Below are 25,725 nucleotides of genomic sequence, written 5' to 3' on the forward strand. Positions count from 1 at the left end.
CAAAAGCAAGACAAATAAAAAGAGTTTTTCTTTCGTCAGGTATTCTTATTATAGAGATTACTGGTGAGAAACATACTAGTTCTCCTTTACTAAGCAGAGTGCATTACAGTTGCACTAAATTAACATCTGTGTTCCCTCACGTAAGTATAGCAAGTATAGTAAGTATAGCTTCTCAATCTAACTCACTGTTTATCGTATTTTGTGACAACCCGGCCTCGTTTTTATGTTTACCATCGCCAGTCTCCACGCGACATTTTGGAGTTATTCGTATGTTAAGTATAGACTTTACCTCTAAGAAACTTGGAGCCTTTGCATCCTTTACTTGAGCACTGCCATCTACTGTTCTCACACGTACTATAGAAAAAGGTTGATAAATAGTTTTGTTAGTTATAATACATGATCAATTGCCCAGTGTAAAGTCTTGTTTCTACTCTCCATTGTCTTTTCTTTTAATTAAGGAAAATGCTTTTTATATTTTACCCTGTAAATAAAGTTTCCGGTCCTACATACCAAATTGTGCATCTGTCTGGAAGCACGGTTTTCTCTCCCGTAATGTATTTCTGACCATCGTAGTTACACACTATGAGAAGAACATAAGACATAAACGAATGACCAACCAATATAATCGACCCACAATTTGTATGTACATTAGTTAAAGGAGGTGAGATAAAGCAAATACAAGGGCTAGCTAAGAGAAAACGAACTAAGAGAAGGAATCTCTGGTATTCATGCTTGTAACCATCTTAGGCACCGTTTGATGCTATTTTTAGAATCACATTTGCCAATTGCTTGTTTTTCTGCATTAGGATATTACGCGCATACGTGCATACTTCATTCCAAAGTGGCATCAAAGAGTGCTCATGGGACGCAGGGATTCCTTCCCTTAGTTAATTTTCTCTTGGCCAGTGTAAATGTAAACGTACACTACTTATTTGATAGTCTTCTGGACAACCCAGGGCAAGAATTGTTGCCAGCTTGCAATGCATAGCTTGAATTGCAAGTGAGTTAAACGGTAGTTTAAAGTGCTACTACGACGAAAATCGCTCAAACTTGGATTCAGCTGAAACTTCCTAAGAATACTCTTTAAAGGTCCAATAATCACTGTATGAAGTGTTTTCTCGATATTCAGGACGAAAGTATGATATTTTTACGATTATTTTTTGGAGTCTGTGACGTCATACACTCAACATCGAACATCGCTCCATACATTTCTTTGTAGTTTATGATCAAAATATCAGTAGTAAAGGGAGAAAGAAATACCCAAACACCCCAAAATATAAATTATAGTCACAAGTAATGTGAAATAAGCACATTAGCCACCCTTTGGGCTTCATAAGAATAAAATAAATTAAGGATTTATATACAAAGAAATATATGTAGCAATGTTTGATGTTGAGTGTATGACGTCACAGACTCCATAAAATAATCGTAAAAATATCATACTTTCGTCCTGAATATCGAGAAAACACTTCATACAGTGATTATTGGACCTTTAAAGAGTATTTTTAGGAAGTTTCAGCTGAATCCAAGTTTGAGCGATTTTCGTCGTAGTAGCACTTTAAATATCATATTGTATTGTATCTCGTACCCGGTTTATTTTCTCTAACTATGGGTTTTGGTATCAGTAACTTTCAACGATATATCTTAAGATAATAAACATGTCAAATATGTATTTCAATGAAAGAAAGTCTCACTTGAACCAACTTGAAGTTCATATTTTGGATACTGAATGTAGTTGTGTACTTACTTGTTTGAAAGTCTTGTGGACACACAGGGCAACATCTTCCTTTCATTTTAAATGAATCTTCGCAACGAGGGTTTGCGCAGTTTACCATTGAGCAGTTTCCAAATCCATCATTACCGCATTGGCAATATGAGCACTCGCTTGGTAACCAGACTGCCCACACTCTTACAGGCTCATCTCTGACTTCATCTATACATTGAGGCTTTTCTAAGGACCACAAAAAAACAACGTAACTACCGGGTTCGTAATTGAATACTCGCTCACTAGAACGATTTTAAACAACGCGACGCGCCTTTAAGAAAGAAATAAGTAGGGAGTAACAAGCTTCGCACTTTTAAATTTTGTTGTGCGAAAACGGATAAGTATACGTAATTCAGTGAGACGGAAGCCTGTACTTTTCTTTCCTTATATCTTTCGCTTGCAAATTTCTTTCCTACCAGATATGTCTGTGAATCCGTGATGTGGGTCCCTGTTGCAGGACCATTTCTTCTTCTTACACTTGCTGAAAAGAGCAACGAAAATGAATGAATGAATGAATGAATGAATGAATGAATGAATGAATGAATGAATGAATGGATGGATGGATGGGTGGGTGGCTGGGTGGGTGGCTGGGTGGATGGATGGATGGATGGATGGATGGATGGATAGGATATGATATCAACTTTATTTAGACACGAAAGCTCTATCAAACTTAAGTACAATGATATAAAAAGTCTCATACAAAAGAACCTAACTTTGGTCTACCTAGAGGCCGTGTAGAATATAACAGTAAAAATATAAATACTATTTACACATTATATTGTAATATGCTAAACTATCATTACGAAAGAGAAAAAACAGATTCTAAATAATTAATTAGATAAAATCAATCCTTATAGCTATTGATGCAGAGATCATACTGTTTAATTCTCTTTTTAAATTTTGAAAGGGAGCGCTCCTCTTTCAAGGAATCAGGTAAGGAATTCCATAATTTTGCACCAGTGTGCGCAAAACGTTTCTTATAGATATCGGTTCTGACCTTGGGAAGTTGGAAATTGTTTGCAGAACAGCGTAAAAAGTAAGAATCGGTTCCGAGGTGATTTTGGAACATATCTTTCATATAGGGTGGGGCTAAACCATTAACAATTTTAAACATCATTACAGCTTTCTGCTGTAATCTGCATTCAGCTAATGGCACCCAACCAAGGTCTTTAAATATATCGTTTGTCCGTGCTCCAGTAATTATGCGCGCAGCACGATTTTGTAATTTCTGTAATTATTCTGCTAATATTTCATCAAAATCATCCCAAACAAGGTCAATTGCGTTACCATCAGAGAAGGTCAGACTCGTATCGTCAGCATACAATCTTGCTTTACTAACTGTTAAGCACTTCGGCAAATCATTGTACACAAGGAAGAGGATCGGACCTAGGATCGTACCTTGTGGAACACCATACGCTATTGATTTCATATCTGATAAAACACCATTAACAGAACACTGTCGGGATCTATCAGTCAAATACGACCTGAACCATTCTCCTGCACATGAATCAAAACCGTAGTAATATGACTTTGTAAGCAGAACATCGTGGTCAACGGTGTCAAATGCTTTTTTAAAATCAAGGAAGATGACACCGTTGACCAATTTTCGATCAATATTAAAAGACAATTGATTGGTGAGATCTAGAAGAGCGGTCAAAGTAGAATGTAATGGTCTAAATCCTGATTGAAGAAAATAGATTAAGTTATTTTCCTTAAGATAAGATTTTAATTGACTACAGATAATTTTTTCGAAAACGCGAGAAATTGTCGCTGTCACAGAAATAGGTCTATAGTTGTTTGAGTCATTATGATCTCCAGACTTAAAAATGGGAGTTACCTTAGCAGTTTTCCATTCATTTGCATACACACCGGAATAACTTTTTTTTTAACTTTATAACTTTGGTCTACCTAGAGGCCGTGTAGAATATAACAGTAAAAATATAAATACTATTTACACATTATATTGTAATATGCTAAACTATCATTACGAAAGAGAAAAAACAGATTTTAAATAATTAATTAGATAAAATCAATCCTTATAGCTATTGATGCAGAGATCATACTGTTTAATTCTCTTTTTAAATTTTGAAAGGGGGCGCTCCTCTTTCAAGGAATCAGGTATGGATGGATGGATGGATGGATGGATGGATGAATGAAAAAATAGATAATCAAAGAAACAAAGATAGTTCATCCGCATTGACAACAAAAACAGATTAAAAACATGGAATCATGGAGGAATGCTGCATTTAAAAAATATCATATGATATAGTATATAATAACATATTATAATCAAAGGCAATAGGTTTACTTACCAAATAGATCTTTGATCTTTAAGGGTAATAAACTCTCCATCAAAATACATTGATCCGTCATATTCACAGCCTAAAGAAGATACACGCAGTGAAATATCAACTTCGAATATTTGTAACTAAGCTTTCCTTTTTTTTTTGGAACTGGTTAGCAATGTCTCACCTGCCTCTTCCTAACGTGTCCCACCTCGCTCTCCGTGCTCTTTTAACGGGCACCTTGCAGAGCATGTTTTCAGCAAAGTCTTAACTAATCTGAAAATCTTTATTGCTTTTTCTTTCTTCCTGAAGTTATAACCGTTATTACTCTAAACCTACTAATAGTCTATTATAAATCCTGCGCTCTGAATGCCTAATTGGCTATTGACTCGTGGAGCACGATGTCTAGAGGTATAATTGTTAATTAGACGAGGTAAGAGTAAGAGGATCTAAAGTCATTTTACAGGACTACTTTCTTTAGTCTATAGTTTCACTGGATATATTTGTTTTAGGAAGGAAACAAAAACAAAAACAAAAACAAAAACAAAAACAAAAACAAAAAACCAAAAACCAAAAACCAAAAACCAAAAACCAAAAGCCAAAAACCAAAAACCAAAAACCAAAAACCAAAAACCGAAAACCGAAAACCGAAAACCAAAAACCAAAAACCAAAAACCAAAAACCAAAAACCGAAAACCGAAAAACAAAAACTGAAAACCGAAAACCAAAAACCAAAAACCAAAAACCAAAAACCAAAAACCAAAAACCAAAAACCAAAAACCAAAAACAAAAGACAAAAAAAAGCAAGGTCCGCTAGTGATAAGAATCTTCCTAAAAAGAGAGTACAAATGCAGACAATGTAAAGCCTAAATGCAGACAACTTGCACTAACAGGTCAGATGGCCCTACCCCCTTGAGCAGCTGTGTCAAAATGTAAACCAGAAATGAATAAAGCATCTGAACATTTGTAAGAGGGCGAAGTTTCAGTTCAAAATGTTGAATACTGAATTGTATGAGAAAAGTGCTGGCTGGTAAACACTTGCCAGCCAGAGTATTTTCCCAAACTAATCTTTATCTGAACATTCAATTTGTTCATTTAATGCTATTTTCGTGTTTCGCATGTTGTGAGCGGTAACTCCGCATCCATAACATGTTTTTTTTCGTTTCTGTTCTTTATTTTGACTAGCTACTTCATGAAGGTAGCATAGGGTCATGTGAGCAGTTGGTTTAAGTCGTGCATAAATGGTGCAACCATTAACTAAACGCGCTGGTGACATTGACTGGAGGTTTTTTTTGCTCGAAAAACAAGACTGGTGGTGGTCCTATCCTTTGCTACTACTACTGATGGTTCAATGATGATGATAATGAATATGGATGATTAGAATAACGAAGTTTTCTGATCTTAGAGCCCACTTGAGCCCACTATTTTCGTTATAAACTAAGGTATCCAAAAATTTCAAGACTTGAGATTTGTAACGATGCATAGTTTATGCATTATTTTCATTTAGGCAATTTGCCATCGATTTTCAAAACGTTCAATCCAGGAACATTGTAAATTCAAGTCCTGTTGCTGCTTCAAGAAGCTTTTAATTACCTCCTTTTTAGACCAATATGATAACTAGCTGTCGTTTTTCATATAAAAAAGAATCAATTTCCTTCTCATTTATGATTCATTCCCTTGCGTGTGCTTTTTCTTGTTATATAATTTCATGTATTTTGCTTTGTACTTTATTAAATTAATTTCAGTTTGACATTGCAATTTAGCTCGATAAGCTATTTCTAAATGACGCCTATCCACATATTTCCCCCCTCTTCACTAGTTTAAATTATTAATAATGTAATTTGGAGAAGTGCCAAAGATGTCGTTGTTGCTATAGACCTTTTTACTTATACGGCGTCCATCTTGAATTCTGGGAAGCCGAAGGGGCAAACATAGAAAATGTATTAAGCTTAGGGTGGTGCGCGGTGTTACGTTTTTTTAAAAATTGAATTTTTTTAAAAAGTTCAATTAGTTTCGATGTGCTTCTCGTTGAAAAGTGTAAAATGGGAGAAAAAGACACCCTGGGTGCTGTGCAGTCCATAACTTTATCAACAGTTGACCCTGCGGCATCCCATAATGTTTCTTTTAGGAAAATATAATTCAAGATGGCCGCAGTATTGGTAAAAAGGTCTATGGTTTTAGGGAACAATGGTAATTAGGAGCATTTATTTTCAGGGAGCAAGGGAACAAATGTGTGAGGAATCATATTTTTGAGGAAAAAATTGACAAACTTTGGAATTCGACTCATAGGGAGCGAGAGAACAAACAGAAAAAATACTGGGGAACAAAGGAACTTTGACCTGGAAGGGGCTCTATTAACAAAGGATTAAATTGTTGCTTTTCTTTTTATATACATAACTCGGCAAACCTTTGCTCCAGTCATCTTTCATGCAGAATGCACAACATCTGTCTTCTACTCTCTTGACGTCAAAACACGTGGTTTTCCTGCATCGCAAAGACGAACATTTCGGCCGACCATTAGAATTGCAGACGCATACCTCGCATGCGAAATCTCCTCGTGTCCAGATCTCGCCGGGTCGATAATTTTTTTTGTTTACCGGGTCAAAACAGCCCCTGATTTCTGTTGAGAAAACACCTTCAATTAATTTAGGACGAACACATGGACATATATCTTTCAGCTTAGACAGATTTTTTCCGTACATGCAATTAAAACAATCGTCTTTATTTTACTAGACGAGAGTATCACCATAGTTACAGCTAATTCAAGTCATCATGCGTGTCCACTATCTCTCATGTTTTGATTGCACTTTCGATGGCTTTGTCTGAAATTCTAAGGCTAGGCGCCAACATTGCTCAAAAGTCTGGCAATCAAAAATTCAAAATTCAAAAAAACAAAAACATAAGATTTTCAAGCTAATTCTCAGCAATGTGGTTTTGAAGTGAATTCTTTTTAACATTTTTTCGCAATCCCCCCATGACAGCGGGTTTAAAACCTAATTTTTAATTACAGACAGACAGACAGATAATGCAGCCAATGCAGCTTAGTTTCAACTCAAAACACTACAAAAAAGCATATAAGCCTTTGTGCTTGAGATACGAGAAAATGCTAACAGGAGTCAATACTTAGATGCTTCACCTTTTTCACATCTGCATGAACGACGCTTTTCGATTCCAACTTCAAACCCTAAAGATTCTTCAACTTGCACACATCGGAGACCTTTACCACAGACTTGTTCTTGATATGCTTCGGGATCGTCACGACATTTATGTCCAATGGTCGTCACGCATATGTCACAGCATCCACAATGATCTTTGACGATTTTCCCCCTACAGACCCCTAAAGGGGGGCACTTAGAAACAGGCTCTCGGGTACAGTTTTGGCCATTTTTGCATTTTAAGACAGCACATGGCTCACATGTTGGATCTATATTTTGTGCAACTGCATTGAAAAGGACACAGCTGACCAAAAAGAACGATGTTGCTAGGACAAATAGAGCACTCATCTGTGGGGAAAATCAAAGGAAATATAAAAAATAATTCCAACCTTGCCGCGCTAGAACTTTATGACTGAAGATCGATATCTGATTGACAAGGTATTTATATATAATTATTGGATAAGATTTGAACATCATTTACCCATACCTAGCGTAAATGACCAAGATCAATGCTGTGTTGTCAATCCGAGGTCTTGGTATTTTAATATACATTTTGTAAAGAAAAGAGAAAAAAAACATTTCGATCGACCGCTGTTGTGAATTCAGTACTGAAATAAGGCGGAGCAAGTGCGTTAAGGCATTTAAATACCATAACCAGATCACGAAAAACAAGTGAATTATTTACTGATAGCCAACCAAGCTTGTTTATATAACTGGAGAAATATGATCAAACGTTTTAGTGTTGGTTAAAATGCGCGCGGCAATGAGTTTCGTATTAACTGTATTATGAATATTGCGCTTTGTGGTACCAGCCCACACTGACGAACAGTAGGAGAGTTTGCTTAAATACAAGAGATTTTGTATGAGAAAAAGTGTTTTCTTATCAAACAGATGTCTACATTATTTATCTGGCAAAGATAAGATAGTAAAGATGACTTTAAGGACTCAATATGACAATTAAAACTCATAGCAGAGTCAAAAACTATTTCTTGTAGGTCTTTACAAGATGAAACGGGTGTAAGATTATTTCCTAGGAAGGTCAACTGAAAATTAGAAATATTATTCGAGTACGAATGTACTCCAAAAAGTATCAGTTTTGATTTTTCACGGTTAATCAAAAGTTTGTTTAGACAGCACCAGGCAGCAACTTAATGAAAGTCTTCAGATAGCTTGGTCAATCCATAGCCGGGGTTTGAAGAGCTAAGCGAAATGCGAATCGTAATGATGACGTGTGGAGAGACGGGACGGCCATTTAAAGTGGTCATCCGAGCCACTCGAAAGTCTAACCATTTGCAGATGTAATAACAAAGGCACCTACTTTCTCCTCAGTTATTAGAAGACCCCGAGCGTTGGTCCGATTCTTGTACAACAGTGTAATTCTCAACCAACTGAGCCAGCCTGCTAAAATTTAAAAGAAGCTCATCAGTATTTCTAACCAACTTATAGTTATTTATTTTTGTTTTTTGAAACTATTAGGACCATACCTCCAGACGTAGTGCCGAAGCGCAGTATGGCAGCGCGAAGCATTTACGGCTATGCCGGAGATCTCGGCCCCGACACCGCTATCCATAATGACTGATCAGGGAGCTCGCCCGAAGCCTAAGGGAGAGGTTAGTCGGCCCCTAAACTATGAACAGTGACTGATATTATTTTTCTTCTGACTAACCTCCTACACTCGCTTTTTGCCATGTGGGAGCTATTTTTTGAAGTTAATGCGACGCTTGACGCAAAAGTTAGACATGCGCATACGACATATAACTAGTAATCTTACTTCAATAAAAGATGAGCGTGAGAATCAGGCGTGAAGAATTAACCCAAATCTGATAATAAAACCACTAAAGAATACATTGAGGGAAAATTTTCATGTCGGCTTCATATAGCGTTTTATATTGCTACGTTCCTTCTCTTTTTTTAATTGTCTTACTTGTTTATTTACCTACCTATTATTTGTCTAACATTTTCTTTTTATCTTGAACGTCCGGTGACTCGAATCGGGTACCTGTGGTGTGTTATTCTAGAGTCTTACCAACTAAGCCAGCTAAAACTTTTACAAAATGATTAAGTCTAAGAAGTTTACAATCTTAATTTCTTTTACAATTTGATTTACCTGAGTAAAGTTATTTTGTATCGTCATTAATTTGGACATTGAATGTGCCGTTAACAAACTTTCCCTGTTGGAAACATTAAACGCTGTTCCACACTTTCAGTTTGCTCTTACCTACAGATAAGGGATTAGTTCCCATAGATTCATCACTATTTATTCTTGTACTAGTGCCATGAGCGAAATACCTCCATACACCATTTATCTTTGTATTGAGTTGATTTCTAGTGCATTACCAACTAAGCTAATGATGAATTCGTTGACAGTATTGGGTTGATTTCATATTTTAAATGTTTTTCTCATAGGTTGATCACTAATTATTTGTTAAAAAGTTCAAAATCTAAACATTGCTAAATCGGCTTCTACTTTTATAATTATTGCATTGTAGTACAAGTTAATTTTACCGTTTTTGAAAGTGTTTCCTTCGAAATCGTAGAGGTACCCGAGGTGGTGCTCTGTACTCCGAGAAGCTTGCTATTAATCTATTATATAGCTGCTTTAGGCAATAAGCAAATTCATTCTCTCCCAGGGGGCTTATAAAGTACAAAGTGAAGTGTTTGGTACCACTTTCAAATCGACATAATAAGACTAATGAATTATTGTTTTCAGATTTCAATGATTCATCGTTCGGAACAATTACAGTAAAAATTAATGTTATATATTTTTTATAAGTTATTCATTATAAATTTGTTCGAGAAGCCAGATCAAAAACTCGTGCTTCGTGTTTCATCAGGACCTCGAAACATATGATCAGTTTCTCGATATTTGGATCCCCTGATGAAACACTCGCACTCGTTTTTGATCTAATACATTTAGATTTGTAAATATATCAGATTTACAGTCTCATGCATTGATTGATTCCAGTAGCTCAATGTACCCTGTTTGAGGGTCTTGTTATATTCTTTTCACCTTCATTTATATTCTGATTACTCCTGAAAAATTATTCGATCTATTTGTGTGGTGTAAAAATAAGTAAGGGTTATTGGACTTATTTTTTACGGTGGCGAAGTATTTTTAGGAAGTAAACTTGTTTGAGAAACAAAAATGTTCTCCACATTTAACTTTTAAGCAAAATCAAAAATTGTTCTTGAGTGTCCAACAATATTTGGCAGACACCAAAAGATTTAGAGTAAAGAACGGTTAATCGATTTTGTAGATATATTTTCTTTTCCGTTGTACTTTTTCTATAGATATATATATATGCTTTCCTTTCTTATCATTACATGTAATCTCCCGCGATATAGTCTCCATTGTACTTTTCTATATATATTTGTTTTTTGTTAATATGTTAAACTTTTTTTTTCCTTTTTCCTAAAACTCCAGAAACCTTGTAACTACTGTTAACTGTGTAATCTCCCACGATGAGACTAGCTCTTGGAGAGAACACAGAGAGTAAATATGTTTAATTAAAAAAATAATATAAAACAAAATTGCTAAAATCCTTTATCCATTGAACGTGAAACAAAAGAAGCACAACTAATTGCTAGAATAAATGGATTCGAGTTTGCAATGTCATGTGTTCGCACGCATCGTCTTCAAAATAAATGCAAAAGGCGACTCGGATCCAGATTATCTATGGAAGATGCAGAAAAGGTGTTCAGTTTGGAGGAATGGTAAAAGCTAGACAGGCATGGAATAGCCATTGCGTGCGACTAAGAAATCGAGAAGCAAAAGGAGACGTGTATAAATTTCTTGACATTTCCTAAGACAAATCTGAAGTTGACCAAATAAATATAAATCTTATACTCATTAACTATTCATGAGCTCATCGACCAACCAGGGTTTCTTATTTGTACTACGTGCAGTAGATTGAAACCCCCATCAAATACGACCGCACCCATTTCAAAGCTAGCACTAGAACTTTGAAATTAAAACAAACATAAAAAAAGAATATAAGATGTCGTGTCAAATACTCGTCACTGTATTCTATTGGGGGCTTCAAAATCCGAAAAAGAGTATAAGATGTCTTGTCAAATACTCTTCAGTGTATTCTATTTGGATTTTATTGGATCTTGGAGGGGTTTCACTTAATGTTGGATATGGCTGGATATGGTATTTAATTGACTTATTTCATGCCTGAGAAGGTTTTCATACAACAAAATAGTCCCACAGGATGTCATTAATCATATTATTGTACCTTATTTAATCCTCACGAGGGAATAATAAACAAACACTTTTTAATTATGTTGTGTAACGATAATAAGCTTTATCAAAATTGCCGCTAGTTTCTATGTTTGTTTTTCAAATGATAATTTTCTTCATAAAAAGTTTGCAGTAGGAAATTTAGGAAAGTCTTACTCCTGACGTCGTTAGGCGTGCATGTGGAACCGAGAATTCAGCACTACTGCTCTAAGCGCATGCTAAAGAAGTCAAAAAATGAGACCATGTATTGTAAAAAAACACTACTTACCCTTGAATATGTAATAAAAATTTTGCTTGATGAGAAAAATATAATTAAAACATAGAGAGTTTTTAAAGCCCGATGATCCCACTCTTTGACCCCTTGAGCATTTGCTTAAAGCAGTAGTACGGAACTCTTAAGGCATGTATTAAAGGGCTATATATAAGTATTACTATTCAAGGGACATATGTAGATATAGCCCAAAGCAGAAAAGTTAGAAACCCTAGGACAAACCCTAGACACAATCACTGGTCAATTAGGAGTTAGAAACCCTAGCACAAACGCTAGCCAAGTTGGAGTTAGAAACCCTAGCACAGATGCCTAGACAAGTTAGGGCTAGAAACCCTAGCAAAAACTGCAGACAAGTTGGAGTTAGAAACCCTAGCACAGATGCCTAAACAAGTTAGGGCTAGAAACCCTAGCAAAAACTGCAGACAAGATAGGGTTAGAAACCCAACAAGCACAAACCCCATACGAGTTAGAGTTAGAAACCCTGGCACAAGCCCCAGACAAGTTAGGGTTAGAAACCCTAGCACAAACCGCAGACAAGTTAGGGTTAGAAACCCTAGCACAATCCCCAGACAAATTACGGTTAGAAACCCTAGCATAAACACTAGACAAGTTAGGGTTAGAAACCCTAGCACAAACGCCTACGGAAGCTACGTTTAGAAACCCTAGCACTATCCCTAGGCAAGTTATGGTTAAAAAACCCTAGCACAATCTCTAGCCATGTTGGAGTTAGAAACACTAGCACTATCCCTTGCCAAGTTGGGGTTAGAAATCCTAGCACAAACCACAGACACGGTAGGTTAAAAACCCTAGAACAAGCCCCAGACAAGTTAGGGTTAGAAACCCCAGCACAAAACCTAGATAAGTTTGAGTTAGAAAGCCTGGCACAAGCCCTAGCCAAAGTCGGAGTTAGAAACCCTAGCACAAACAATAGACAAGTTAGTGTTAGATTCCCTAGCAAGCCTTAGCCAAAGTCGGAGTTAGAAACCCTAGCACTATCCGTAGCCAAGTTGGAGTTAGAAACCCTGGCACAAACGCCTAAACAGGTTAGGGTTAGAAACCCTAGCACAATCTCTAGCCAAGTTGATATTAGAAACCCAAGCATAAACGCTAGCCAAGTTGGAGTTAGAAACCCTTGCACGAATGCCTAGACAAGTTAGGGTTAGAAACCCTAGCACTATACGTATAATCTCTATCCCTAGCCAAGTTGGAATTAGAAACCCTAGCACAAACGCTTAGACAAGTTAGGGTTAGAAACCCTAGTACTATACGTATAACCTCTATCCCTAGCCAAGTTGGAATTAGAAACCCTAGCACAAACGCTTAGACAATTTAGGGTTAGAAACCCTAGCACAATCTCTAGCCAAGTTGGGGTTACGTTAGACAACAGGACTTCATAGCGATAAGATAATTCCACTCCACTCCACTCCACTCCACTCCACTCCACTCCACTCCACTCCACTCCACTCCACTCCACTCCACTTCCCACGATGCCATATCCCCCAGACATCCTCAGATATGAGGCTTCGTGTGGACTTTGGACTTGACGGCAATTAAATCCTTCTGCCATCGTTTGTACGGATTACGCAAGATGATGTTTTACTGCGAAGCATCAGAAAAGAGACTAGCCGGCCTCAGACCATCAGACAGCTAATCACTTGAACTACCTGCAACGCACGGAATCGATGGAAAATTTGATGTTGAAAACTGAGTCTAGTATATATTGTGAATTGTTTTCAGGGCTATCGTTTTGCTAATTTCTTGGAATCGTGGCTCAGTGGAAAAAACTTGAGCTTCCAAGGCGATGAGTCATGTCCGGTTTGTACGTGGATCTGATCAACCATTTAGTTATGTATTATATTTTTAGTTTTTTTCAAATTCAAACTATTTAGAAGTTTGTTGTTCTTTCTCACAATTTCTGAAGGTGTAACTCATTTCTATTTACCTATCTTTCTTTTTAGCCGTTTTCCATCTAGCAAGCTTCTAGCACCTTTTGTACGACAGTATGCAGCAGTAACGATGATTCAACATTTTTGTAAAATGCATTGTAGGTGCCGGCGGGCAGTCATTCAAACTGACTTTGAGAACTGGATTACCGCTGTTCAGTCGAAGGCTGCGTCTCTTCAAATTGGATAGCGACAAAATAAAAAGATAAAATGATTCAAACCTGACAAAGTCAACGAAGTACAGTGTATAATGTTTTGCTGTCCTTATATTAGTTAACTTGCACGGCTCCCTGTTCAAGAAGAAAGATAGTAAACCCTTTGATTTGTAACCAATTTATACCCAGTGTTTAGTGTCTGCAAATAAGCTCAGTCTACCAAACATCGAAAAGCCGGAGACGTACAAGTTATTCGAACTTGAAAAAATTAATACACTGTATCAGCTCAATCTGGAACCCCGCGTTAGGGGTCGTTCAGGGCTCGCGGGGGTTGGTATTTTACCCTAAACAAACAATCTTGGGGGTATTCGCAGCCTAATAACCTTGTATTCTGCTAGGCGGAAATCTGTTCAGACTAGTGCTGGTGATTCACTTTACTCGGTTATAGTTAATGATAATTTGGAACAGCCTTGTTGTTGGGATCATTGAGTACTACTGCGTTAGCTGTTCCCTCACGGTATGTTTGTCTTGCCTTTGTTTTATATATCTTTGATTTACCCTTTATTTGGTTAAGTGAAAGTTTTCAGTAAAATAAGTTTAAGTTCATTGGTGTGCCATGCTGGGCTTGAAAAGGTAAGTGGACACTTGCTGGGACGCAAGGATTGGACGGAGATATGACGTCTGATCTGTTGGCAGAGCTCATATCTCTTCAACCTAATTACCAATTATTCGCGAAGGCGAATAATTGCTCATATTTCAACTGGGTCGCGGTAAAAAGCTGAAACGGAAACAGCGGAAAGCTGAAAGAGCTGAAAGAGCTGAAAGAGCTGAAAGAGCTGAAAGAGCTGAAAGAGCTGAAAGAGCTGAAAGAGCTGAAATAGCTGAAATAGCTGAAAAGTGCAGAAATGTCATAAATTCAACCTATTTCTGTACTTGAATTACTTTCATCACTCTTATTATCATGAAATAGCTGAAAGAGCTTTGATTTTTTCCTTTATATACTATGCCGAGGAAAGCCAAAAAACAAAAAACAAAAACAAAAAAAAAAACAAAAACAACGACAACAACAACAACAACAACAACAACAACAGCAATAGCAATACATCTAGTAGCTCAGTCCGAGAAGCGCTTGACAATGTTTTCATGAAATTATCGATGGCGACAATTTGGAAGATTCTTTTTCAGTCTTCGGTACACTAAGTATCTCGATTTTAGTAGTTTCTTTGTAGAAAAAAAAAACAAAAACAAAAACAAAAACAAAACAATAAAAACAAAAACAAAAAAACTAAAAAAACTAAAAAAATAAAACAAAACACACGACCACATCAACAATGCTGTAAATATAATATCGTCTCTAAATAAATATCATCATCATCATTATTTTTATTATTATATATTATTATTATTTTTATTATTATTATATATTATTATTATTATTATTATTCGTTTCATTGTTAGATTCAAGTAGATGATTGTAAACTACCTGCAGTGAGGTTTATGATTGTATATTGCAAAAAAAAGCTATAATATAGTTTCCATTATTGATTATTATTTCGTTCCCGAGAAGGGTCTGACATTCTAAACAAAGATATAGCGGTTGATTCGGCTTTTTCATAAAAGTATTGGCCAAAGTTTGGATAGCCGAAGATTTTGCCTATTTGAGACCGCGACCTGCTGCCTGCACGGCCGTATGATGACGGTTCATACCTATAGTACCACAATCTTTTTCAAATTATCTTTTTATATACAAATGTCAAACCTCCTTTCTTTGAGAACTTGAAGACAAAAATAAAAGTAAAGCTACTAGAATAAACGAAGCTGCTGAAAGGGACTGTGGTATTTGAGGTGCCTAACTTCATCATGGCAAAGGGTTTTGTACACTCAACTAAAATACTTACGACATGTACACATGTCAAAATACCTTCCATTTAGATAAGCAAACAGTTTTTTTGAAAACGGCGAATGTAGAAGGTGAAGGCAGTGCCATTTTATGTAAAAAATATGTTCCGTGAAAGAGTCCCAGTATAATGACATGTCTTTAAACTGTCTTCGCAGTAGGCGAGCGACATTATGTTGACCAATGAGCAGCCCGTTGCTAAGAAAAGGTGCTTGGTCTTCCAGAAAAAGTAACTTGATCAACGTCACAATATAAAATTGGACTTCTTAGTGGCTGTTCAGTATCAAAGAAATATTTTCAAAGCTGACCATTCACCGAGCGGTCCGGCACTGAAGCTCTTCTAGCCAGGATCAAAATCTGAGCAGCACGATAGAAGGCTTAACAAGAAATCTCTGTGCATGGACTTTATTTACTTTTATTTATCTTCTAATACTATGTAGAAATTTAATTTTTTGGTAAAGAGAATGCGTGACATTGACCTTGCTGGTCGGTCCATTGGCTGGTATCTCTGCAGTTAACATATTTTTCATATTTTTTACTTTTGTTTAGTTTGACATTATTTATATTATATCATCTTTCACAATATTTGTCTACTGATTATTATCTATGATAATAAGAAGTTCTGCGCTTTTCTGCACTTTTCAGCTCTTTCAGCTCTTTCAGCTCTTTCAGCTCTTTCCGTTTCAGCTTTTTACTGCGACCCTATTTCAACTTGTGTACAGAGTAACTTATTTTTATATACAGTAATTCAATTAAAACAAACAAACAGAAACTTGCAGCTTGCGTGACAAATTCACGCAAAACTTTTAGCAAAACTTTTAGGCCATACTTCGTTGTCTTTTTAGTATTTTAAAAAAAAATATATAATATTCATAGGAATGTCATTTACTTTCATTTTTTTCAATTTCTTCACCGGAAATTGTAGCAAAACGATTGCCGGCAGATGCCATTTTGTTGCCGACTCAATATTCCGAGATTCTGAGGTGAATATTGTACGATATTCACCTCCAATTAACCAATGTGCGCGCGCGTTCTTAGGAAGTACATAAGTTGGTATATGCTAAATACCAGTACTTTTATAACACCCTTTTTAACATTCCATGTGATTGGTAGGGATTGGACCATACAATGAAAATGTTACAATTTGGAGGTGCAGTTCTGGTGGATACTTTTTTGAGTCTGCAGTATTTAAAAATCGTCAGAGCAACACCAAATACAAAGACGAGCAAACATGTTTACCATGCAGTACTGAACAGTGATTTGTGGAGTACCCGAGTAGTATAGGGAATGGGGGTTCCAGCGCAATCTCAACACGGGGTAAGACCCGCGTCAAAAATCCACCTACGGAAACAACCCACTCCAAGTGTGGTTGGGGGCAACAGCGTAAATATGTTAGTCTATATATGGAGTGCGAAGATTGTAAGAGAACTTTTAAGAAAGAAGCGGATTTGAAAAAGCATTTGAAAATGAAGACGAAGTGTATGAGTAGTTATGATTGTGGATGTGGTAAGAAGTTTGAGACTAAGGTTAAATTGTTTTGGCATTGTCAGGACTGTGAGTACGACTACGACGACCTAAAAAGTGCTTGGTATTAGGTATAAAATATTTCCTATTATATAGATGGAATCCCAAAGCAACTTCAGCACGGTGTCAATACCCGGTAACGGTGAGATTGACGTTAGACAGTTTTGGCGTCAGTCAGAAAGGAAGGTTAAAAGGACTCTCCGAAAAGGTATAGAAGAATTAGGAGCCCTGAAAGCGAGCATAATGGTAGAAGTAAGTTTGTCAAAAGACGAGGTAATGACGACAGCAATGTTGCGATCAAAGTCGTTAGTGATATTAGAATCCACGAATCTGGATAGGTCACTCAGTGAAGCCTTAGAAGCAATAATGGAGTCGCTGTCTAACTACACGAAAGAAGGATCGGGTTGGACAGTAGAGGAGGTTGAAGGAATAGAGATAAGTATAGCCAGGTACGTACCCATACGAGGGGGGAGTTACGTACCGCTACCAACGTGGGTAGAAAGGAAGAAGGCTATTGTAAACGTGAAGAATGAAGACAATCGATGCTTTATGTGGGCAATCAGGTCTGCACTGTATCCAGCAGAGAAGGATCCCTGTAGGACAAGTAAGTATCCCACAGATGATTTAGAGTGGGATGGTGTGGAATTTCCCATGCAGTTGATAGACATCCCCATATTTGAGGAAATAAACGATCTAGCAATTAACGTTTACGGAGTCAGAGAGCAGACGATAGTACCGTTAGTTCTGTCAAAAAGTAAAGGAGAGCGCGTACATTTATTCTACCACGGCGGACACTACTCGTGGGTTAAACACATTAGCAGACTATTCTACAGACATACTAAGCACAAAGGCAAAAAGTACTTCTGCGACTGCTGCTTGCTGTCATTTACATCCTTAAATGCCCTAAAGAAACACGATGAGATCTGCCGCGGAGTCGAAGAAGTGGCGCAACGGATCCAGATGCCCACCAACAAAGAGCTTTCATACGCAGACCATCAAAAGCAGATGCAAGTGCCTTACGTGATATATGCAGACTTCGAAGCGTTGATAACTAAGGAAGAGCAGAAACGTGGCGCCACGAATAAGGTGGGATTACATGAGATCTGCTCCTTTGGTTACATAGTAGTCAGATCAGACGGTAAAGCAAACCCTCCTGTGATTTACCGAGGTAAGAACGCAGCTAATGAGTTTCTAGGAGCATTGCGAGAAGAGGAGGGAGAGATTAGAGAACAATTAAGATGTCCAAAGAAGATGGAATTTACCAAAGAGAACCAGGAGGCTTTTAACAAGGCAAAAAAATGCTACATTTGCCAACATACGCTTCTTCAGTTTGGAAGACGAGCCAAGAAAGCGTGGGATGAAGATGGAAAGTATCTAGGAGAAGCCCATTTTAAATGCGGGAAGTATGCTAAGAAAGGTGAGAAGCCGGGAAAGCCCTCCACGCACTGCATTCACTGTCACAAAGCATTTGTTGAGGATTTCTATATGGATAAGGTTAGAGATCACTGCCACATCACGGGTAAATACAGAGGAGCGGCTCATTGGAAATGTAATATAAACTTCAAAGTAAATCCAGACATGGAGATTCCGGTGTTCTTTCACAACCTCCGCGGTTACGACTCCCATTTGCTACTACAAGGAACAGACGGCTCCGACGTCAAATGCATACCCAACAACAAAGAGCGCTACATGTCCGTAACTGTGGGTAAGCTAAAGTTCTTAGATTCGCAGCAGTTTATGGCGGACTCCTTGGCAAACCTCGTAAAGTATAACACCAACTTTCCCATTTCCAGTCAATACGGCGCGGAAAGGAAAGGAGTCTACCCATACGAATACATGGACTCCTGGGATCGATTCAAAGAACCCCTACCACCCAAAGATCGCTTCTACAGCACCCTAAACGAGTCCGGTATAAAGGATGAGGAGTACCAGCATGCGTTAGACGTGTGGGAAAAGTACTCCTGTGAGAACATGGGTGACTACCACGACATCTACCTAAGGTCTGACGTAGTGCTGCTCGCAGATGTTTTCCAAAGCTTCAGAAAGATGGCTATGGAATATTACGGATTGGATCCCGCTAATTTCTACACGGCTCCTGGGCTCAGCTGGAGTGCTTTGTTAAAGAAGACAAATGCGCAGTTGGATCTCCTAACGGAGTACGACATGTATCGGTTTATGGAAGACGGTATTCGTGGCGGCGTATGCGGGCCCAGCCGACGTTACGCCCGCGCAAACAACCCCTTAGTAGAGCACGACCCAGAGAAACCAACCACATACATTTACTACCTGGATGCGAATAACCTTTATGGTTGGGCAATGTCACAGTACCTACCTGTGAGAGACTTCGAATGGGATCCAGTGAAGCCGATAGACTTCTACATGCAGGTAGGAAAGGAGGAAGACAAGGGTTACGTCTTAGAAGTGGATCTGGAGTACCCAGAGCGCCTGCACGACGAACACAATGAGTTCCCCTTAGCACCAGAAGCGATAGAGATACCATTTAAGCAGCTAAGTCCGCTGCAAAAGCAAATGTGCCCTGGTTACAAACCGTACAGGAAACTAACTATGAACCTGATGGATAAGAAGAAGTATGTGGTACATTACCGCAACCTGCAGTTCTACGTGCGACACGGAATGCGCGTAGAGAAGATCCACAGAGTCCTAAAATTCACGCAGGAACCCTGGATGCGCCCCTACATTGACTTTAACACGCAAAAGCGTACCGCAGCGAAAAATGACTTCGAGAAAAACCTCTTTAAACTGATGAACAACAGCGTGTTCGGAAAGACAATGGAGAACATCCGCAAGCGCGTAAGCGTAAAAATAGTCAGCACCAAAGAGGAAGCAGAAGCATACGTGTCACAGCCAGGCTTCGTTAGATACGTAGAAATGCTGAACTTCTACGTGATTCACATGAAAAGGGCAAACCTCTTACTAAACAAGCCCGTTTACACAGGCTTTACGGTGCTGGATCTATCGAAGCTGCTTATGTACGAGTTCTACTACGATAAGCTTAAGCCAAAGTACGGAGACCGCTGTCGCCTCCTGTACACAGACACCGACTCCCTAATTCTAGAAGTGCAAACGGAAGACGTTTACAAAGACTGCCTCCCCGACATAGACGAGTACGACACCAGCGGTTACCCGAAGGAGCACTTCCTTTACTCTGCGAAGAATAAGAAGGTAATTGGGAAGATGAAAGACGAAATGTTAGGAAAACCCATAGTAGAGTACGTGGGCCTGAAACCAAAGATGTACAGCGTGCTAAAGTTAGACGGCGTAGAAAAGAAAGCTAAAGGCGTAAAAAAGTATGTGGTTAAGAAGGACATTACGCACGAGTCCTACCTCAACGTATTACGAACACGCAAGGAACAGCGGCATAAGATGAACAGCCTGCGCAGCTATGGTCATCAGATACATAACGTCACGCAGGAGAAGGTGTCACTGTCTGCATTTGACGGTAAGAGGTGGATGTGTGATGACGGAGTGCATACGATAGCATTCGGACATCACACGATAAGCAGTTCTTCTTTGACGAACCCACGCGTGGGGCCATCATGAAGATAATACAAGATGGGCTGGCCCTTCTTAGCTATCGCACTTCGGATCTGATAAGTTTCCAAAGACCAATTAGGATCCGTAGCTCTTTTGGATCCTCCTTCTAATTCACCCGACTCATAGAGATATCGAACCGTGACATTACCTAATTTCTTTTCCTGGGGGAAGACCGCCCTCGAACTTCTGACGAAGGACTTGTGTTCCACGTGTTTCTTTTTTATGGCATCCTTGGGTTTCATTCCCGTAGCCCTGGCCGCCTCGTTGTTCGAAGCTGCGACGACCTGGGGGAGCCTCTGAGTCCATTCCCTATTGCGTTTGGAGGGATCTTCCAGCTCTTTCCAATACTGGTATCCAAAGAGACGCTCGGCCAGGGTCTTATTGAATCTTTCGACGATGCTCTGACCCCTGTGGTACTCTGCTTTAGCTCTTCTAATCTTAGTGTCGTGGTCTTTCAGGGTCTTGGTAACCACGCCCATAAACTCTGTCCCCGCATCCACTTGCAGCAGCTTAGGCCATTTCAAGACGCGCTTATAAATCCTACCTAGGGCTTCTGCGACTTCCCCAGAATCCTTGCTGGTTATAGGTTCGGCGTCCTTGTATCTGCTTGCGATATCGACTACGGTCAAAGCGTACCTATAGGTCTTCTTTCTCACCTTATCGTGCGGCAAGAAAAGCAAATCCGCCTGATGAACTTCATTGGGGGTATTTACGGTGAAGCTGGGCCTGGGAATGTACTTAGGCACGGGAAGATAAACCTGCCAGAGGGTTTGTTTTTTCAACCAGTTCTTAGCCGTTTCGTCTGATACCCTGGCCGCGGTCGCGAGTTTCTTGATAGCTGACGCTCCTCTCCAATAGCCTTCCGGCCCATAGTAAATCCTTTTAAGTTTGTCCTCTACGCGGCCCATTATATGAATTCCAAAACAAGATTGATCTTACGTCCGTTAAAATCCACCGTCTTTCCGTCCACTTTAATGGTAATGTTTATGCTTTCTACCAAATTAGATAAGCCATAGCTCAAAGAAATGGGAGTGTATTCTACTGGGTCAAATGGATTACCTTTGGGTAGAAACTTGGACATAAGAGAAGACTTTTCTCCATTGTTGTAACTATGGACCAAGTCGCAATAGACTTCATAAGAGGATGCGACTTTCCATTTCACATCATATGTACTGCCGCTATTTATCGTGGTACTAGTAAGGCCCAGGAGTTCTACCAATGAACTGTCCTTTAGATTGGCGCTCCCATTATTTTTCTTGAATTTCATTTCATGGGGTAATCCTGTGGTAAGAGTATATCCATGCTTTGCTAGCTCCTTAGCCAGTGTTATAGGGGTGTAATGGGAATCTGGTATTTTTGGTTTGGTGCCGGAAGTTCCGATGACAAAGCCATTAATTAAATTATACCAAGAATTATACAAAGAGCAACTAACCAGCCGAACCTTACAGGCTTTGATGGGGGGATTCAGATAAGTGGTAAAGTTATTCTTGTCGCTTTCCAAAAAGACGATCATATATTACAGGGGACAAGTCCCCTTCGTTAGAGCAGATACGCCAAGGCTACGCCTCCCGCCAGCCCTGCAACTCCCACGAATACCAACTCGCTATCTTTTTGTTTCTTAGAAGGCTGGTAGTAATTCTTAAACTGAGGCTTTCTCAACCCCGTTAATGCCGCGGGGTGTGCTTGCGCATAGAGCTTAAAGGCGTAGTCTGTATTTTCAAAGTTCTTATCCGCCTGCATTTTGTCTTGGTAGTTCTTGTCCAACCAATCCCTGTAAGCTTGCCTTTTTTCATTCCAAGCCGCCACGTCCCTTTGATATTTCTCCAGCGCTAAGTCGTGTCTCTTCCTCTCAGCGGCTAAATCTCCGCTTTTGTCGCCTCTAACTAATCTATCTAAATATTGACCACCATAATTAGCTCCAGTGAATGCTAAAGCTGCAATGACTCCACCTGCGACTAAGCTAGCCATTATATATTACGCCGTAGGCAGGTACTTTTCCTTTCGTAGGTAATCCTTTAGCATGATAGCCCCGCAAACGGCAGCGGTCATCTTAGCAAAATTAGCGAAGCTCTTGCTTGGGTCTTCAGTAAAGTCTTCTTTGAGCACTTTCTTACCTACCCAACCAATACCCGCAACGATGGAAGTAATGATAGCTGCTTCTTCAACAGTTTTCAACAACGCGGTTGACATTATATTACAAAGCGAGAAGGTTATTACTCCATTTCAGGGATCTTACTTTTTCTAACCTCCACAGGTGTGTGATACGTTGGTGGTTCTACCTTTTTCGTTACCCGCCATTGTAAGTAAAAGCTGCCTGCTGCTATAGCGACTCCTAACGCGCCAATGACGTACCCAGGATTAATGAAGGATTCCTCTTCCTCCACCTTTTCTTCTTTCTTTGCTTTGTTCTTCCTGTTCATCTCCGCGAGCTTCTTACCGGCAGCAACTCTGCCTGGAGATTTAGCCTTGGTGATTCGTTGCTCCTCTACTTGAGGGGTTTCCTCCGCCTTCGATTCAGCTTCACTCATTTATATCTAAGGACTTGAAGGAATTGATAAGTACTTAACTAGGTACTTGAGGCGACCTGGGTAATTCCCGCGAACGACTTGACTAAGTACTTGATAAGTCACTTGCAGGTACTTGACTAGGTACCTCAGCAAGTGCCACCTTGAATACCTTTTCGACTTCTCTGTCCTTCTTGAAGTCCTTCCAAGATGTTCCTAAGGAACCTAGTACTTCCTTCAAGTCGACGTGCTGAGCCACGTGCAAAGCCGCAGAGGCGACTGCCATTAACTTACCGCACTTCAAAGACAACCACCCACAGGTTATCTTAAGTTCTTGGGCGATGACATAGTCATCTCTTATGTCCTTCTGTAGTTGCTCCACGTCGTCTATGGGCAGTGCAAGTCCAAGCAATTTAGTCGCAAGTCGGATAGCGGAGTCTGCTACGGCGTCCGTGGTCTTACTTGCGAGGGCAGCCTCGTACCTCTTATGGAACTTCTTAACCTCCTCTTCTGACAACTTATTAACCTGCTCATGGGTAAGTTCCTTACCAATCATTTCTTTGCACTTCCCAGAAGACACAAGGATGTTAAGTTGTTCCTTGAGGTTACTTTCATCTAACTGTGTGGGGACTTCATCTATCAACTGCTCAATGTCCATATATATTAAAGATAGCAGATCTTTATGGAATACGGAAACCTCAAAGAGAAGATCATCTTGGAATGTTGGTGCGTCTTTAAATGCCGCATGTATTCATGCAACTGTTCCTTGCTTATCTCACCACCGTAGTCGCTTAAGATGGTTTCCAGATCAGACTTACTGGGTGTATAAAATACTACGAGAGAGCCTATGTTTTCCCTAAAGGGTTTAGAGACACTGGTAAGCTGCTGGGAAAGCAACCAAACGCTGATATTGTCGTGTCTGCCGCTGAAAGCGAGCTTCACTAATTCGGAGGTGCGTCTTTTTACGTCGTCCCCGCAGGCGATGTCATCCAGTATGAGGAGTGTCTGCGTATCTTTAGGGAATTGCTTGTGCCAGAACTTCAAATGGCTGGATAACTCGTTAGGGTCTAAAATATCTACGAAGAAGTCGTCATCTTTCACTCCTATACCCGCCCAGGTGCGGTTATTCACGTAGGTGGGACAAAGCAGCACTATGTAGTCAAAGCGGTATCTAAAGGGTCCTAATAGCTGCTCTACCACGAACTGGGTCTTTCCGCAGCCGGTGGGTCCTACTATCAGAGCATTGCAGGGAATATGATTCGGATCCATTATATATACAATGGACCCAGTGGACGCAGTAAGAAGGATTACCGCCGACGCAAAGGATAAAAGAGACACCATAGAAATGCAAAGGGAAGAGATAGACCGGTTAAAAGAGCGCGTACAGGAATTGTACGATGAAATGTGTGGTCTGAAGCGTGCAGAACGGTTTGGCGCGCTTTTGACAATGGCGGGCTGGGCTAAGGAGTCCATTAAGGACTTCATTCGATATCCCCCATAGATATATGGACTGCATTACGTGCGAACTACCTGCTGACTGCATCATCGTTACCCCTCCAACGCCTCGTAAGAAACACAGCTGCCGTCACTGTAATAAGGTATTCTCTGAAGAAGACTTCGTTGGACATTGGTGTCCCGCGGATACTAAAGCACAAAGAACTTTAGACGACGTTCGAGAAGAGTAAGAGGTCGCAAAGAAGATCTTACTAAGCCGCAGCAAGAGGAATTAGCATAGGTCTTTCTTTTTTATCGTTATTTTGTTAAATGCTGCAAAGAGGCCTCAAGTAAGGGCCTATCTTTTATTGTTATTTTGTTAAATCGTCACGATCGAAGAATGGTTAACATGATTATCTTTTTGCTGGTTTCAACAATGAGAAAGAATGATACCTCATCTTTTAATGGGGGCTTAACGAGGTGATGATAGAAGATAGATCCTTACTTGAGACCTCTTTGCAGCATTTAACAAAATAACAATAAAAAATAAGGTGTATATAATGGAGTGCATGCGATGTAATAAATCTCTCAGCAGTAAGCAGCGACTGCAATACCATCTTTCCAAGAAAGTCTGTCAGAAGACCGTAAGTACCCTTTGCGGTGACTGCGGTAAGGAACTGTCCACTGTACAGGCCCTACGATATCACCGCGAGAACAGAGTCTGCCTCAAAGACCGTTGTCTCCGTTGCGATGAACCTCACTTCGAGGAGAACTGGCATAAATACCGCTGTCGTCGTTACCACCTCGAAGATGTCGTCTGTGAAACCCACGGAGACTTAGCCGAACGTTGTTGTCCCCACGAAACCTCCCGGGCGCTCACGCGACGTAAGAAGGAAATAGACCAGACCTTCGTATGCTTTGACGACGTCGAGGGCGTGAGATGGGAAGACAGGGAACACTGGGACGGCATTTGCGACCGATGTGGCTGTCTACG

At 39.6% G+C, this 25,725-nt stretch overlaps 1 protein-coding gene across 3 annotated transcripts in view; it reads right to left on the bottom strand.

Moving 5' to 3' along the window:
* The window catches only part of LOC116300742 (von Willebrand factor C and EGF domain-containing protein-like), a 56,655-nt gene that overhangs the window by 2,103 nt on the left and 28,827 nt on the right, over positions 1-25,725 (bottom strand). Inside the window, exons 2-9 of one of the 3 annotated variants that reach the window (XM_089026714.1) lie at positions 8,524-8,603; positions 7,187-7,553; positions 6,458-6,670; positions 4,078-4,147; positions 2,182-2,246; positions 1,748-1,951; positions 511-580; positions 290-354 (exon numbers count right to left, since the gene is read on the bottom strand). In XM_089026714.1, the coding sequence (XP_088882840.1) occupies positions 290-354; positions 511-580; positions 1,748-1,951; positions 2,182-2,246; positions 4,078-4,147; positions 6,458-6,670; positions 7,187-7,553 (1,054 nt within the window). In that variant the 5' untranslated portion in view covers positions 8,524-8,603. Of the gene's footprint in view, positions 1-289; positions 355-510; positions 581-1,747; positions 1,952-2,181; positions 2,247-4,077; positions 4,148-6,457; positions 6,671-7,186; positions 7,554-8,523; positions 8,607-25,725 lie in introns of all 3 variants that reach the window. The other 2 variants (XM_089026713.1, XM_089026715.1) reach the window with 2 other exon arrangements.

The sequence above is a fragment of the Actinia tenebrosa genome, unplaced genomic scaffold, assembly GCF_029948245.1.
Source record: "Actinia tenebrosa isolate PJP-AT-01 unplaced genomic scaffold, QUT_ActTen_1.0 PGA_scaffold10__47_contigs__length_13832649, whole genome shotgun sequence".
In the NCBI taxonomy this organism is placed as follows: Eukaryota; Metazoa; Cnidaria; class Anthozoa; order Actiniaria; family Actiniidae; genus Actinia; species Actinia tenebrosa.